The 18118-nt window shown below is 50.7% G+C and overlaps 1 protein-coding gene across 2 annotated transcripts in view; it reads right to left on the bottom strand.

The window, feature by feature from the left end:
• Positions 1–18118, bottom strand: part of HK1 (hexokinase 1) — a 70444-nt gene that overhangs the window by 26971 nt on the left and 25355 nt on the right. Inside the window, exons 3-7 of one of the 2 annotated variants that reach the window (XM_047072877.1) lie at positions 11533–11681; positions 6532–6651; positions 3523–3618; positions 2848–2947; positions 2553–2736 (exon numbers count right to left, since the gene is read on the bottom strand). In XM_047072877.1, coding sequence (XP_046928833.1) covers positions 2553–2736; positions 2848–2947; positions 3523–3618; positions 6532–6651; positions 11533–11681 — 649 coding nt within the window. The remainder of the gene's footprint in view (positions 1–2552; positions 2737–2847; positions 2948–3522; positions 3619–6531; positions 6652–11532; positions 11682–18118) is intronic. The other variant, XM_047072878.1, reaches the window with a different exon arrangement.

The raw sequence follows: 18118 nt of genomic DNA, 5'->3' as shown, positions 1-18118 counted from the left end.
AAGCCACATCAACCCTCAAGAGAGTCTTGGGCCAGCTTGTCCTATCACACTGCCTTAATTTTCCCACCAGTCAAATGGAGCAGACACCTCTCCCTGACAAGAACCAAAATCTGGCATTTGCACAGAATAAGGAAAACTCCAAAACTTAGGCAAGGTACCTAGGAAAGAGCAAAAATTTGCTTTGGCAAAAAACTCTCTGGCCAATAGCCTCTTTCCAGGAATATGTGATGTAACTCAAGAATCCATCACCTCTTTAGCATTGTTCTTAACAAGACCCGACCTATGGTGACCAGTAAACAGGGAAACACACTGGAGAAGACTGACTTCACCCCACCCTTCACTATTCCACCCAACCACCTGTTTATTCACCACCCATCTCCTCCCCATCTAGCTACCTCCCCATATACCACCCATCCATCCATCCATCCATCCATCATCCATCCATTCTCCATTTCCCCATCTACCCATTCTCCATTTCCCCATCCACCCCCATCCATCCTTCCATCCATTCTCTATTTCCCCATTCACCCCCATCCATCCATCCATTCATCTATCCATCTATCCATCCATCCACCTTTCCATCCTCACTCCTCCTGCTTAATCCACCATCCATCCATCCATCTCTATCTATGCATCTATCCAACCACCATTCCAAAAATGTTTGTTGCAAGGCAACTGTGAGCCCAGTTCACAGTTCAGCCTGGGGATACAGTTCAGTCCCTTAGAAAATTCAGAAATACTTCAAAATAGACGGCAGAGAAATCCAGGCTTCCACCCAAGCTACGTGGGATTCCTGCGCTGAGGCTGAGGATATGGACCAGACATGGGCCTGGGTCACATCTGCTCAGTTATCACAGGTAACTGCCCTGCTCCCTGAGAAGGGCGACTTCTGATTAAATGATTGATAGTAACAACGGGTACGGGTACATAATCTCTGATCTGAAACCCCTGGGGTCACATATGCTTGGGAATGTGGAACCGTGAGAATTTTAGAGATGCACTGTGATACACAGGCACATATTACAGAATATCCCCAGAGGTACCTGAGATAATGATGTGATCAAGCACATCCACAGATCTCCAGTGAACTGTAAAGTAGGCACAGTAAACAGCTTCATGTCACATGGGGTCAGGTTTTAGTGCCGCAAGTTAGGTGAATGGACTGGGGGGAAGAAAAAACCTTTGGAACAGGCTTCCTTTATCTCCAAGCTGGTACCCCAGTCTCTGGATGCAGAGTTGATGTCCAACTCTGGATCTAAGAACCTGGCATTCTCTTTCTGAGAAACCTAGTTTATTCACCACCACCATTACCAGTGGAGGGGGGCTGCCCACTTATGGGATTCCATTAATTCGGGTGGAAAGCCCAATCACCCAGCCTAGGCTATGGAGATTTTTGGGTGATGGGTTTCAAAATGACAAAAGAACTCCCATTTCTCTCTGGCACAAGTTAAGGACTGCTAAGGGGTGCCTGGGTGGCTCAGTCAGTTAAGTGTCCGACCCTTGATTTCAGCTCAGGTCATGATCTCATGGTTTGCGAGTTCAAGCCCCACATCGGACTCTGTGCTGACAGCATGGTGTCTGCTTGAGATTCTCTCTCTCTCCCTCTCTCTCTGCCTTTTCCTTGATCGCATGATCTCTCTCTGTCAAAATAAATAAATTTTTTAAAAATTATTAAAAGAAAAAAAGATAAGGACCGCTAAGCCAACAGGGTTGAGCACCTGTCAGCACACTGATAGCATCCGATCCCAGGATAAGGCTGCTGGGGGGTTGATCAGAGTGCTGCTAGCACAGGGGCATCGCAGAAAAACAGGGGCATATGCACTTCAGGAAGTAAGCAGCTCCTATCCAGAAATGCCCACACTAATGTCTGTCCTGAATAATGTCACTCATACCTCGGCAGCTCTCCAAGGCCAAAAATAACTGACCCAGTAAGTCTGATGCTCTTTATCAACTCTGACCCATCCGCCTATCCATGACACGGAAGAAGTTTCTCCCTTCTCCCGTCTCCCTAAGGTCTATATGACTCAAATGGTTTGCACTCACTCCTCTGCATAACCAACATTTACACGTGGGACATACCTCCCCAACTAGCTCTTAAGTACTGGACAGGAAGGTCCTGCTCTGTCCTCGGAGCCTAGCACAGAGCTCTCAAGAAGTAGCATCGAATGAGTGGACACTCACTCTCTCTGCTCAGCTGATGCCCTGCTTACCTCATGGCCCCGCTCGCTCTGAGTGGCAATGCTAGTTTTCTACAGTGCTTCTGAACCTTAGCTTTCTGCGAGTGCTTCTGTATTTCTAATTTCCAAGATTTTTTATGAGGACGCAATTAAGAGTGTAATTAGACAAAGAGACAATCATTCAAAACGTGCTTTTAAAGCGGCAGTCACCACAGCTGCGTATCTATCCACAGCAGGAGTGACGGGTCCCGCAAATTTGCTGGGCTTCTCCCTTTGTGACTACCTGCCTTCTGCCCCTATCATCTCACAACCCACACCTTTCGTTAAGTGTCCCCTAAGTCATGTGCACGAGTCTTCAGAAAAGGTGGGACTCACAGCTGCTTCCCAGGGTTGAGAGAGCCACGGTCTATCTCCCGGTCGAACTCGGTGCGGATGTCTTCGAGGGACCCGTCGTCCCCAAAGGCCCCCCACTCCGTGTTGATGCACATCCTGCCCTCGTCGCCTTCCACCAGGTCAATGTGCCTCAGTTCCTCCATGTAGCACGCGTTGGTGCCAGTGCCTGGGAGTGAGAGACACGATCAGAAGGTGTGACCACCACAAAATCAGGAGACGAGGCTGTGCCCTCCGGACACACCAGCCGAAGGGACGGATGAGGAGGAGGTGACGTTACCAATGATGAGGCCGACTTCGCACTGCTGGTCGTCGTAGCCACAGGTCATCATGGTCCCCACCGTGTCGTTCACCACAGCCACAATGTTGGCATCGTAGTCCTGGGGACACATGAGGGGGTGTCACCGTCCACTCTCGCATGGGAGCGGAGGTCACCAACCTTCAAGAGAGCGTGGCAAGAGAGCTCCCGTTTCCACCCCTGCTCCTGGGAGTGGCGCTGCTCTCGTTGCTGCCGGCACTCGAGTCGGCTGGATCAGAGCGCGGTAATTACATTAGGGAAACTGCACAGTCATCTTAATTACCTGGCTTAAGAGTCTTTCCAGAGCGGATCTTGCGCACAGAGCCACAGCCCTCTACAAAGCACCGCACCACATCCGTGCACTGACTGCCCTCGTTCCGTGCGCACCGGCGGCACCCGACCGCGTCAGCTCCCCGCACGGCCCAGCGCTCCCCCCGCCCAAGGGCCTGGCTCCTTCGGGCGGCACTTCGGAGACCCCTGCTTTGAGCCACCCCAACCTTCGGGGCCGTGGACCCCCACCATTCATCTGCCTGGGTCTTCGAGACACCCACGTGATGCCTCAGGCCGTGCGCTCCTGCCCCGCGGAAGGGCCTGGTCTGTTTTAGATCACAGACTTCTCCCCACACTCCCCCACCTCCAGGCGGCCCCAAAAGTTACCCCGCGCTTTTTGATGGCTTTGTTAAGCAGCTTCACCACATCCATTCCCTCCACTCCGCTCGCTTTAAATTTCTTTGTCCAGGTGATCAGGATGGCCTGCAAAGGAGAGCAGATGGGGGTTGGACGAGGGCCGGGAGGCCTCCAGAACCCCCAGGTCCCCGGGGAGGCTGCTCAAGACTAGTGACAAAGCAGAGGCCCAGAGAGGACAAGCGGTTCAGCCAGACTCCATTTAAAAAGAGAACAAGAGAAATCCCGTCATTGCCTGATCACCCCTCCCCACCTGCAAGCCAGGTCCCGGCTTCCACAGCCCCAGGGAAAGAGAGGCCGAGCCAAGTTGGGCAGGAAAACAAAATGCCAAGATAATCCTTGGCCACCGAACTTCTAAAGCCAGGTCCTAGAGATTGCAGGGGAATAGCGACTAAATACGATGTATGCCTCGTCCCCGACTTGGGACTTTAACCCCCGTTTGGGAGCAGCAATACAATACGATCCATTTGTGCTTGTGAGACATCAAATGGAGAGACAGCCAGCGGTCATTCACTTGGGAATGGGGAAGGGTCAGAATTGTACTTTTTACTTTGTACCTTCATATTGTTTCGATAGCTTTACGTATTGCTCTCGTATTCTTTTTAATCCAAGATACTGAACAAAAGAATACTTGTGATACTTGAGTGTTGTTCTCTGAAAGGAGAAAGCTGCCATACACGCGGCAGGGCTGGGAAGACTTGTTACTGCTCAGGTCCCGTGGGCCCCTGGGGGCTGGGATGGGAGTTTGCCCACACACGGGCTGCCCCGGCTCACGGCGAAAGCCATGCGGCCTGTAAGGCGCACAGAAGGGTGCGTGTTTGGGAGAGTTTGTGGTTCTTTGCTCGGCAGCGGCCTGCTGCTAAGCCAGGCATTCCAAAAATCCCTGGACACTGCTTTCTTCCCCTCAATCCCAACCCCCAAGAGGCCTCCGAGAATGTTGTGGAAGGAATGCGGGGCTGGAAATCAGCAGGCGAGTCCTATTCTCACACCTCTGCCCGTTTCCTTCTGGGCAGCTCCCCGAATTCCTCTGAGAGTCACTTTGCTCACCTGTGGGACAAGGCAGCTGGTCTAGATCTGGACAATCTTGAAGATTCCAGGCATCCCTGAGGAGTGGGCACAGGCCCCTTGGATGGCTAATTAGTCTGCGGTCCGCTGGCTTCTTGGCAGGCAGCATGGCCCGGCCTAGGAAGCCCTCCCCGGATGGGGGTCAAGGCCTGTGGGTGGGGGCCCTGCCTCTAGCTCCTCTGCCTGCAAAGCCCCTCTACCGGGCTATCTGCCCTGCTCTGGGGGGCTCTCCTGCTCTGGGGACATTCTCTCCCCCTTCTGCCATGCCTTCTTCCCAGAAAGATTGCACCTTCTGGGGGGCAGGCCCCATCTGCTCCCCGTTCTCTCCCAGGGCCTAGCCCCGCATGGGGATAGCACTTGGTCAATAGCCACCGGTGAACAAAGGAGCAAGCAAATGAGTCGCTTCTGAAACCGTCCCCCACCTCTCACGGTGGGAGGGGATGTCAACACTGTCTCTGCCCAGGGGGCGTGACTGTCACGTCTCCACTCTCAGAAGCAAAGGGAAACTTAGTACCAACAACAGGCTTTGAGAAAAGGTTTGGGAAGACACCCTAGAAGCGAAAGTGACATGAACACCTTGGAGGTGCCGCAGGGCCAGATACCAGAGTCTAGAGTGGCCACCGCGGTCCTTTTGGAGACAGGAGGACAGCAGTGTTTCGAGGTCTTTAACTGGGGGGAGCGGTCGGGGGAGCAGGGACTAGGTGAGGGGGTGCCCAGGGACTCTGGTCCTAGATCTGCGATTAATAAGACCTGTGACCTTGGGAGGCTTCCTTTCCCATCTGAGGAAGGAGGGGCTTGGCCTACGGAGCTCTCAAGCCCCTTCTCGCTCTAGCGTGACATAATTACACAAATCGGACAGACGGAAGGGCTCCAGGAGCATGACGCGGTGCCCAGGACAGGGCACTGACCCGACTGATAAAGAGGCACAGGGGAGCTGCCCAGGAGTGCGGAGGGCACCACAATGTTACCATCCTGCACAGGCTCTGGAGCCACACCAGTGGCTCCCCTCAGCTAGCTCTGCCCACAGCTGGTCTGGGCTCTGCTCCCTCCTGGCCGGGTGGTCTTGGGCAGGTGCCTAATCCCTCCACGCCTCAGTTTCCTCAATCTGTAAACCGGGAACCGTAAGCACTTCACTCACGGGGTGTCTGAAGATCACGTGTGTTAACTGTGACGTGCGCCTCAGGACGGAGCCTGGTACCCGATGGCCCCTCCGGAATGTCAACCATCGCGGTCCCTGTTACAGGAGTCTGTTCACAGGTTGCCTGTGTGTGTGTTTTGTCTCTCCATGAAGAAAAGGCACAAGGTCGCATCCACTTATTTTGTATCCCGGCAGTATGCTGAGGTACAATGGGGCCACGGAGTTATGCCGGAGTCCTTCCTCACTAAACAGGTGAGTGAATGAATGAATGGACAGCAAGGGGGGTGCAACGATCCACCTGGAGGTCAGAAGGGGAACCAACAGCGTCTCTGGGGCTGGAGCCAGGCACTGGCAGAAGCTGTGGAGAGGCGGCCCTGGGCCCGAGGCGTGGGATCCTGACCAGATTCCCCGGAACCAGGATGGCCTCCAGGTGAACACCACGCGGTACATCTCTGACAGAAGGCTCGGCAGCCTCTCTCACTGTCACCAAACCTACCTTCCCTTCCTTCACTTGCTTGAGCTTCACAAATGTCTCTCCTTACCTAATGGCCACAAACGCCATGATTCGTCTCTAGAAGTATGTAAATCACTTAAGTAATTGACGGATAAACACAAGATGGTGACCTCACGTTAACTCCTACAAATGTTTCTATTTAAGAAAAATACGAGACATGCAGGCCATCCGGTGAGCAAAAGGGAAAAAGAATCGGGCCGAAGGGCTCATCAGCTTTCCCTCTTTAGGGCTTCTGTGGGGCCCGCCAGTCCCAGCGTGTCCTTACCTCGTCTATTTTGGACTGCCGACAAGGGAAGGAAAACGTGAATCCCACAGGTAATTTCTTGTCCTTGATTTTCTTCTTCTCCATGAAGTCTCCCAGGCACTCGGCGACGTGATCGAAAAGCTAAAGAAAGCGCAAAAGCAGTCAGGACAGGGACAGGGGACAGGGGACCGGGCATTTCAGGGAAAGAGGTAAACAATTCCCTCTGCAAGAGGGAGAAGAGCGCCCCTCTGGGAAAGCCGCACTGGCTGTGAAGGCTAGAGAAAGAGTCCCTTACAAGGAGACCTCCCTGCGGGCCAGCACAGCTCAGGAAGCGGTTCAAACCCTTTCATCGGGACCGGCCCGTGGGCGGCCATGGTCTGCCTAACTGGGCGCTGAAGAAATTTTAAAATAAGAGGAAATCACCTCACCCTCCAGAAGGCACAGGCAGTGGTCTCCATGGCCCCCTCCCAGGTGGGGCATTTTCCGGCCCCTTCCCTGTATCTGTATCCCTATCTCCCGCCGTCTGTGTAAATTCCCAACGCTACGGGAGGGTCACAGCCTCTAGCCCACCTGAGCGATTCAGCAGTCTTCAGACGGTCATACTTTTACTCTTTCCTGAAGCGTGATACGCACACGTGGAAAAGCGCACACATCCTTTAGGCGCAGGGTTCACGGATTCTCAAAGGCTCGCCCGCCTGTGTCACCAGCACCCAGATGCCTCCCATATGTCCCCTGCGGTCACTGCCACCACCTAACCCCACAAGGGCAGTCGGCAGCCACTCTGACTTCCAGCACTCTGGGTTCGTTGTGCTGTTTTTCTGTCGCACATAAATGCAACAAGGACATGTTCTTTCACTGGACATGATGTGTCAGAGAATCGTCCGGGCTGAGGTGTGCCTTTAGAGACCATTCGCTCTCCTGCTGCATAGGATTCTGTGGTATGAACACACCACAATTTGTTCAGTGGATTTTAGTCTTAGTTTGTCTGCTCCACAACACATTGCCTGGGGTAAACACACGCATCTTAGAATCCACTGGAAAGAACACAGAACGCTGTTTCCCTAGCCTCTGTATGAATACTGTCCATGATGGAAGGCTCACCACCTCTAAGCCAACCTTTTAGGATCAAATACCTCCCCTTGTCTCAAATGTATCCAGAATCAGGGTGGCTGGGTGGCTCAGTCGGTCAAGCATCCAACTCTTGATTTCAGCTCAGGTCATGATCTCACGGTTCAAGAGTTTGAAACCCGTGTCGGGCACACTGATAGTGTAGAGCCTGCTTGGAATTCTCTCTCTCTCTCTCTCTCTCTCTCTGCCCCTCCCCTGCTCCCTCTCTCTCTCTCTCTCTCACGCGCGCACACACACACTAAATGAATAAACTTTAAAAAAATAAATAAATAAAATACAATGCATCCAGAATTGAATATAATGTTTCATATGTGTTCTGAACACAGGAAAGCTTAGTGGAATGAAGAACCTCCCTTTTCCTTAGCTCTATACCTTCATTAATGTAATCAAAGTATACATACACTCTTTGGGGCACCATGCCACAGTCTAGGTCACCCTCTGTCTTTTTCACATGGCTGTTATTACACTAGACCTCCCTCATGTACAGGATTGACACAGCTACAGAGCTTCTAGAAGGCCAGAAGAAGGCAGTGTTGGCAGAGCTGACCACATGGTCACAGGAAGCAACCCCAGCCCGTGTACCCAGACAAGGCTATCTTCCCAAAGGCTTTCCTTGCAGGGATATCCTTGAGAGGGGGCCAGAAGTCATTATTCCTATTCCCCAACTTCCCCCAGATGCTCCCGACCTAGCTCTAAATTCTGACTTTCCTGCCAGCGTGAAGGAAAACCTGCCGATTCTGATCTAGGAGCCTCTGTCCCTGAGTCACTATTACTCAGACGATGGCTGCAGCCAGTGAGTCCGACTAAAGAGACACATGACCACCTTCCCTGGAGAAGCCCGGCTAAGCTTCCTGCGACCTACATTTCCAAGTAATATAAACCCATTCCTAAGTCCGTCAGCAAGCCCCGCGTCATCGGCTGTCACAAGCTCCAGGCCCCCCTGTGGCCCTCAACCGAGAGGGCTGGGTGAGAGGAAGGCCAGGCTGCAGGCAGGAAGGAGCAGGGAGAACGCAGGCTGCAGGAACGGATTCGCACGGGGGAGGCGCTGTAACCAGCTCCCAGACCCAAACGGAACACAGCCACCCCCAAGGGCTCTGTCGAGAAGGAAACGCCGCGGTTGTGAAACGCCCACAGTTCCAGGAGCCACAAGCCTGCTCAAAGAGACAGGAAGCCACCGCCACACTAAGTATGCTTGTGACCAACCAGGCGGGGAAGTTACCCGGCCTCGCTGGGCTCAAAATTTCAGGGTCTAAAAAGCACTATTTTCCCCCTCCTAACAACATGATCGTGATTTTAAAAATCCCCACACGGAAATTCAGTTTCTCCAGTTGAAAATGGCAAACGATGACTAAAACAAGAATTTAAACATTTATCATTCAAAATTCCCAAAGCTAACTGATGTTTTAAGAAAGGCTGCATTTATGCTTCCAGACTTATTAAAGCTTAAAGCTGAACTGAGCCTTTGGGATACCGTGTGTGTGTGTGTGTGTGTGTAGAAAAGGGGAAGAAAAATATAAAGCAAATCTGGATGAGGGCATATAGGGGAGCTCTTTGTGCTTCTTAAAGCTTTTCTATAAGTTTACTATTATTCTAGATAAAAGTGTAAAACTCTATTTAAATTCCTGCACATTACAGAACGTGGGATCACAGCCCCACGAATTCAGGACTGTTCACAGACTGTGAGTCCGGGCACAGTGGGGCCCCTGGCCTCCACCCTCCAGGCTGGTCAGAGATCTCAGAAAAATGGGCCACTAATACTTATTTCTAACTTCAAACTTCTGGAGGAGAGTTTCCTGTTTCATCCCTATTCTCAACTGCCAACCTTCTTCTTCATCCCCTGGGCCCTCCTCCTTGCCCACAGCCCTCACGTTTCCTCACCATCAAAAACTCTCGATAAAGACAATAAAGACAAGACCCAGCCTGAGGGTGTTCCACGTTGCTAAAACAGAAACATCTGGAGCCGGACTGCCTGGGTGCAGACCTCAGCTCTATCACTTATGAGCTGTGTGACCCAAGGGGCTGGTCACTTAACATCTGAGCCTCAGTTTTCTCATCTGTACAATGGGGAGAATGATGACATCTGCCCCAGAGGGTCACTGCGATGGCTAAAGGAGTCACTCCACGCAAAGTGCTTACAGCAGGGATGTGGACCTAACGAGCATCACGGAAGTATTGCTGTAAGAACACACGACCGTTACCACCATTATCACCATCCTCGTCACCTTTTCTTTGCAGACCGTTTGAAAGGGGAAGAGGAAGAGACAGACAGCAGGAAACAAAGTGATCCTGGAGCTGAGAAGACAGAGACAGAGGCTGGGAGAGAGGAGGTCCTGCGGGCGCCGGAAGAAGGAAGTCACTGGGCAAGTGAATATAGCCAGTGGGCACCCTCTTGACAAGCCCTGCTCCTCAAAGGTGAAGTCACACAGCACCGGAATGTCTTGGCCCAGGGAGAGAGTCCTGATGATGAGGGCACCAAGCAGACGCGGCTCGACCCCGGGACGTGGGGAACAGACAGTAAGAGGTCGGTGCTGCCAAGCGCAAAGAGCAGGACCCAAGGCGGGGCTGTGGGCCACCTGCACAAAGGAATAATGAGCAGCCACTGGGCGGGGTTCGGGGACCCAGCAGCTGGCAGCCCTCAGGCCCACCTCGGACGAACGGGCCAGTTTGTGCGGCCTAGTAGGGGAGGCACGGGCAGGGGAACCTCCAGGCACGGCCATCCGGTGAGTGATACACTCGTTTCAGTGGCCGGCTGAGCAGCGGTTCATCTCTTCTGGCGTCTTCTTCAATGCTCTCCCTGACACGGTCGGACAAGCTCTGACCCCAGACCCCCAGGAGCAGGTCAATGGCTGGGATTAGCCCTTTTCTCTCAGACCAAAAATAAAACACAACAAAAAAATGGCAGGCAGCTTGCTCTAGGACCCACCCGCGTTAATTCAGAAACAACACGGTCAAGAGGAGTCAAGAGGAGAAGGCTCCTGGGTCTCATCTCAAAGTCCAGCTCAGAACAAATGGGTTTTCTGGAGAACTTAGTCATGAACCTTGACGTGAACACACCCTTCCTAAAGCAAATATTTGGCAAGCTCTGAATACATATCCTGGGCAGCAGCCGTGACTCAGAAGGCAAGCAACAGGCTGCAGGAGCCAGTGTATCTACAGGCCCACGGCAGGAGCGGCTCCCGGGGACAGGCTAACGGGACACCGAATGACGGAAAACCGTGACCACGGGGTCCTCGGTGAGCTAGGCCCCACCACTCACCACAACCAGACAGACGGGACAAGGGGAACGGGCCCTTCTGATCATGCCCACAGCCCCTTTGCCAGCTAAGGAAGGCAGCCCTTCCCGGGGGGGGGGGGGGCCATGAAAAGGAGGGGCCTCAGGTATCAAATGTGAGGGAAGGGGGTGGTGACATTCTGTACCAAGGGCTCTTTAGGAGGCTATTAAATCCGGTAGCCAGGAGCCCCTGACTAGCCCTGGGGCCATGAACTCAAATGCCTGCTGCCGCACAAGGTGACAGCCACACCCGGGGAGGCCTGGGCCCCTGGTGAGCTGGGTGAGGAGGCCAATGCCTTGGAAGAAGGGGCGTTTTCACCCACGGGCTCTGCTAAACCTGCGCTGGGGAGCCAACCCCAGGATCCTTAGAGAATGAACACATTTACCCACAGAGCTGCTGGGCTCCCTCCTCACACCTTCCACACTGTGCAAGTCCCAGTGACCCTCTCCCAGCCACCAGTTTACCCAGATGGTGGACTCTCTTTAGGTGGTCACACCCTTCCACCCAAGAGCCCCTCTCCACGTGAATCTACAAGGGACTCCTTCCAGGAACTCAGATACCAATGCTTGGGGGTCCTGCATGGGAGCGCACTGGGGCTGATGGGAAGGGAGCGGGGACCCACCTGGCTTCCACTGCCGTGCACGATGTTCTCCGGGGTGTCATAAATCTCGGACTCCATGTGAACATTCTGGTTTTGCTCATGATTCACTTGCACCCTCAGAATTCGAAAGGAAGACCCGCCAAGATCCAGGGCAATGAAATCTCCCTTTTCTGTTTAGGGAGACAACAGGTATCGCATCAGGTTCACGTCACAGGAAGACCCCGCACTTTTGCCAGCTTCTCGACAGGGTCTGCATCCCCCATGCAAACCTCATCCAACCACTGCCCTGGCTGGAAAGTGGGCCAGGGAAACCCTCCCAGCCTGGCATGCAGCAGGCCAGCTCCACGCAGAGGAACACAAGTGCTGAGCTCTGTACAAAGCCTCGCTCCAGCTTCTCTAATTCCCTATCCTTCCTCCCAGACAGCACTGTTACCTATAAAATAAAAATAAAAACATGGGGCGCCTGGGTGGCTCAGTCGGTTAAGCATCCGACTTCAGCTCATGTCATGGTTCATGAGTTCGAGCCCCACGTCGGGCTCCGCGCTGTCAGCACAGGGCTTGGGATTCTCTCTCTCTCTCTCAAAATAAACTTAAAAAGAATTTTTTTTAATTAAAAAAAAAATAAAAACAGCATTTCAACTCAGAGAAAACCCCACATCTGAGGTCCACCCCCCATGCCTTGAGTTCCTTCCACGTTATGGAGTTCACACCTCCACTTATTCCCCTGGGGGATTTTTTTTTTTTAATTGTGGCAAAATACACGCAACATAAAATTTACCACGGCAACCATCCTTAAGTAGCATTAAATACAATGTTGTGCAACCATCACCTCCATCCATCTCCAAAACTTTTCATCACCCCTAACAGGGTCCTGAAGCTCTAGAACCATTAAACAGTCACTCCCCACTCCCCATCCCCTAGCCCCTGGTCACCACCTCTCTACCTTCTGTCACTACAGATTTGCCTCATCTAAAGATCTCACAGAAGTGGAATCACACAATACTTGTCCTTTTGTGTCCAGCTTATTTCGCTCTGCATAGTGTCTCAAAGGTTCATTTTGTAACAGGTGTCAGAGTTTCCTGCCTTTCTGAGGCTGACATTCCATTGTATGTAGCTACATTTGTTTATCCATTCACCTGGCAGTGGACATTTGTATTGTTTCCACCCAGGGAATGTTTTTAGCAGAAGTCCCTCTTCGTCACTTAAGAGTAACTGGCTTGATATAGTTACATCCCTCAGGTCTGATGTGTGCAGTAACTGGTGTGTGCCTGTCTTACAGATGATAAGACTGTGCACTGAGGCCACCAGACAGCAGCAAGGGACGTGGCATGGGAAGGGTCACAAACCATTAAGCCACCATCTAACTTTCTCCACCTTGTTTCTCATTAGTTATTCTCACACACGCTTCCAAAATATTGGTTAAAATCTGTTAATTTTATTACTGATCCCCACTGTCCTAATGTATATTACACCAGGGGGGACAGCCACCCCTGACATCCTGAGCCCCACTGGTCCCCTAAAGTCTCAGTCCTATAGCAGTATAAATACAAGGCTGCTTGGGATCTCATTTTCCTAGGGAAGCATCCATAATACTCCATTTTTAGGTAACAGCACTATGGAGATATAAATCACCTTACAATTCACCCACTTAAAGTATGCGATTCAGTGGTTTTTATTTTTTTTAATGTTTATTTTTAAGACAGACAGAGAATGAGCAAGGGAGCAGCAGAGAGGGAGACACAGAATCTCAAGTAGGCTCCAGGCTCTGAGCTGTCAGCACAAAGCCTGATGCGGGGCTTGAACTCACAAAATGCAAGATCATGACCTGAGCTGAAGTTGGACACTTAACCGACTGAGCCACCCAGGCGCCCTTTCAGTGTTTTTTAGTATATCCAGTTATACAACCAGTGCCATAAACCAGTTTTAGAATGCTTTCATCACCTCAAAAAGAAAATCCTTCACTGCTTCTCAAGCAAGCCCCTCTCTCCCCATTGTCCTTAACCACCATTAATCTATACTCCGTCTCCACAGATTTGTCTTTTCTGGACAGTTCCTGTGAATGGAATCCCCATAGTAGGTGGCCTCTTGTGACCAGCCTCTTACACTTAACAAAACATTTCTAAGGTTCATCATGTTGTCACATGGCCAAATAATAATCCACCGTATGGATGTACCTCATTTCATTTACCCATTTGTCTGTTGATGGGGTTGTTTCTACCTTTTGGCTATCACAAATAACACTGCCATGAATATTTCTGCACGAGTTCTTGTGTGGCCCTGTCTTTATCTCCTTTGGGTATACACCTAGAAGAAGGGTTGCTCTGTCAAATATTTAACTTTCTGCGGAACCATCACTGGTTTCTGAAGCAGGTCCACCAGCTTCCATCCCACCAGTGATACGTGGTGTTTCCAATTTCTCTACATCCTCAGTACTAATTATCATCTTATTTTATTTTGACTTGCATGTCTCTGGCTAATGACAATGAGCACCTTTTGTCAGGTGCTTCTTGGCCATTTTTCACCTTCTTTGGAGAAATGTCTATTCAGATCCCCTGGCTTGTTTGAAAACTTGGGTTGTCTTTTAAGTGTTGAGTTGTAAGAGTTCTTCGTGTTCTAGACGTGAGGACCTATCAGATACATGACTTGTAAATATGTTCTCTCATTCTGTGGGTTGTCTTTTCACTTTTTTGATAGTGACTTATGAAGCATAAAAGTTGTTCCTTTTAACAAAGTACAACGTATCTATTTTCTTTTGTTGGTTGTGCTTTTGTGGTCATATCTGAGAAGCCACTGCCAAATCCAGGGTCACAGAGATTCGCAACTAGGTTTTCTGCTAAGAGTGTTACAGTTTAAGCTCTTAAATTCTTTTTTTTTCCCCAATTTTGAGACATAAATGACATACTGAACTCTCGATTCTGATCCACTGATCTATTATCCTGTGTCAGTACCACGGTGTTGTGATTAACGTGGCTTTGTAGTAAAATCTGAAACCTGGAAGTAAAAGTCCTCCAACTTGGTTCTTTTTCAAGATTGTTTTGGCTATTCTGGGTCCCTTGGGGTTTTTTATTTTATTTTTTAAGGTAATAGTTAAAAAAAGCTTGTATTTGATGCACGTTTGTATCTGATTCCACCAACCTGTAAGCTGACACACTGCTCTATTTCTGGAACGTAGAACAGTGTCTGACACACGGTAAGAGCTCAACAAATACTTGGACTAATGCGGGTGGGAAAGGAGTCAATGAACGAACCAAATGGTTGAATTTTCACCATTCTTACCCTTCCAAGTTCCTGGAGGGAAAAACCTGGGCTTCTGTGCGTCTATCCATGGCACCCAGGGGAGCTCAATAAATGCTTGGTAGCTGCTCGATCATGGGGGTTGGTGGCCCAGTCATCCATTCATTCATTCATTCATTCACTCAAGGCACCCCTGCTTATTGCTCATTAAGCACAAAGCAGTGATGCGCCACTGGTTGGCTGGTTTCTTAAATAACAGAATTACGGAGAATTATTCGTCTATATCATACAATTCATCCATTTTCTTTTTTTTTTTTAAGTTTTTGTTTTCATTCCAGTTCTTTACAAGTCACCCGTTTTAAAGTGTAGAATTCAGTGGTTTTTAGTATATTTACAGAGTTGTGCAACTATCACCACCATCTAATTTTAGAACATTTTCAGCATCCCCAAAACAAACTCTGTACCCACGAGCAGTCACTCTCCACTTCCCGCCAACCCGTCTTATCCACCAACAACCATGAATCTGCTGTCTGCCTCTACAGATGTCCCTACTCTGGACATTTCATATCAACAGATGGTCACTGGTGGATGCTTCTCTTTCACCTACTACACGTGACTTGCTTTCAAGGCTCAACTGTGCTGCAGCAGGTATCAGCACCTCATCCCTTTCTATGACTGAATTATAGTCCATAATGTGAATATACCACACGATGCCACTGGTCTGAAATTGCTTCTATGGTCCAAAGGCAGCAGACCAAGGGAGAATGTGGGAAGTAGGGGGTCACAGATTTGTAGGGAATTCTGACCCTGACTCTGTGGGTTGTTCAAACCAGTTTACAATTTCCTTTGCTTCTTCTTTTTTTTTTTTAAGGTGTTATTTTTTTTTTATTTTTTTTTTCAACGTTTATTTATTTTTGGGACAGAGAGAGACAGAGCATGAACGGGGGAGGGGCAGAGAGAGAGGGAGACACAGAATCGGAAACAGGCTCCAGGCTCTGAGTGAGCCATCAGCCCAGAGCCCGACGCGGGGCTCGAACTCACGGACCGCGAGATCGTGACCTGGCTGAAGTCGGACGCTTAACCGACTGCGCCACCCAGGCGCCCCAAGGTGTTATTTTTAAGTGATTTCTACACCCACCGTGGGGCTCGAACTTACAACCCCGAGATCAAGAGTCACGCGCTCGACCTACTGAACCAGCCAGGTGCCCCTGTTTATAGAGTTGTCTTACAGCTCCCATCAGAACCCTAACCCCCATGGTGCTCACTGCTACCCAATTAAAAAAAACTGGCTCCAGCATGAGGTAGCTCCTCCCTGGAGGATGATCACTAGAATATCGAAAGTACTTTATTTGACCCTCAGTTAACATGCATCGAGCCTTTCCGCACTCCAGGTGTTAAGTGCTTCGTATGCATATTTTAAACTCCCTCAAGCGTTTGCGGTGGGTACTGCTGTGATATCCCCATTTTGCAGGTAAGCAAGTAAAGGCTGGGAGGGGTTAGGCGATTAGCCCGAGCACCCAGCCGCTAAGCGGCAGAGCCAGGACGTGAATCCAAAGCTCAGATTCATAACCATTGGTTCAAACCGCCTGCTGGACAGACCTCGTGGACGAGGATCCCCACGGCTGACGACAGTGGAGTGAGGCTTTAGCACGGTAAGAACAGCTACCTTTCTTGCTGGGGTTCCTCAACATCCGTGACTCCTTGCAGCTTTTGGTTTTGTTCTGCTTTGTTCTTACACGGATTTTTACATCGTAACTTACAAAAAGAAATAGCATGACCAATTTTTCGGTCGCTGGCCTGGTCAAAAGTCTCATTTTCAGCTGACTCAGAGGCCTACGTGAAGGCAGGTTCTTGCGCTCAAGTTCCAGGTGCCTGTGGGCGGGGGGGGGGGGGGGGGGGGGGCTCCTGTTTATTGGTGTCAGTGTCAACACAGCAAGTAAGAGCTCTGAGCCCCTGATGCAGGAAGGGGTCAGGTTTCAGGCAGCAGCTCTGCAGGACCCAGACCTGAAGCTTTTCAAGCAGGGTAAGTGAAAATGACCTCGCTGCCGATAAGATAATCCGGGAGGAATCTGGTCTTAGGGCACATAGGGCCGGGCCCCACTTCTGCAGCTCTGCCCCATCCCAGCCTCCCACGGTGGTCTGTCCACCCCAGCTCTCCACGGCTCCTTTTTTTAACAAGCACAGGTCAACAGGGCCCCAGGAGGTTAGGGTCAGAGACGGCAACCAGAAAAGGTGGCCTTGAGATGTCAAGACAACACTCAATACTGGACACTCGGCACACCTGCAAGCGGGAGTCAACAGATTCGGTGGGGGGGCGGGGTGGCCTTTCTCTGAAGGCAGTTTACAAGGGGTCATTGTCAAGCCCAGTGCAGTTCCCGATCCTTCCCTGAGCATGACCCCGGTTCCAGGGTGTGTTTATGATCGCTAAAACAAATGGCAGCTGGCACCTCCTTCTGTAAATCATATTTGCAGCTCAGGCGACATGGGACAAATATTAACTCATCTTCTCGGTGGATGGAGAAGGAAGCTCCAACCCATCCAGCTGAATGACCTGCTCACAGTTACCCCTCTGGCAAGGCCAGAGCCCCTCCCTTTCCTCCGCGGCTCATACACTTGCAAATATATTTGACGCCCGTTATTTTTTACGTGTATATGTCTTATCTTCCTCAGTTGGGTGATCAGCAACTTGAAGCCAAGGGCAATACTGAACAGGCTAACTTCCTTCCCCCAGTGCTAAGTCTTGCACACAGCAGGCCACCAGCGTTTGCTGCTAGTTCAAAAGAACTGCCTGGGTCAAATGCATGTCTGTTTGGTCCTATTCTCTGCCAGACAAAAGACACCCCGGAAAGACGGCATCAGCTGGGAAGGGCCTTCCCAAAGAACTCTTACAAAGTTACTTAGGAGATGGCAACCGTGTGAAGGAGGACGAGGACCCACTGTTAAGGCTCATGGTGGTTTGCAGTTTCCAAAGCATTTCCACTTGATCCTCCACAGCCCTGTGAGGCAGGGAAAGGAAAAGGCTTATCATGCCCATTTTACAGATGAGGAAACAGGAGGCTTAAAGAAGTTGACTCCTCGAAGGTCAGACAGATAGTGAGCAGCAGAGCCAGAGATTAATCCAGTGTTCTGGACTTCTCCCCCTCTTTAATTTCAAGTTCAGCTTCTTTTCTTTCTTTTTTTTTTTTTAATGTTTATTTTCTATTTTTGAGAGAGAGAGAGAGTGCGCGCACCCACACGAGTGAGAGAGGGGCCGAGAGAGAGGGAGACACAGAATCCGAAGCAGGCTACAGGCTCTGAGCTGTCAGCACAGAGCCAGACAGGGACTCGAACCCAGGAACTGTGAGATCATGACCTGAGCCGAAGTCGGACGCTT

The sequence above is a fragment of the Lynx rufus genome, unplaced genomic scaffold, assembly GCF_022079265.1.
Source record: "Lynx rufus isolate CCGP_SWC_20201006 ecotype Redwood Valley unplaced genomic scaffold, mLynRuf1.p SCAF_11, whole genome shotgun sequence".
Taxonomy (NCBI): domain Eukaryota; kingdom Metazoa; phylum Chordata; class Mammalia; order Carnivora; family Felidae; genus Lynx; species Lynx rufus.
Note: the sequence above shows the minus strand (reverse complement) of the source record. Positions and strands in the feature narration are given on the sequence as shown.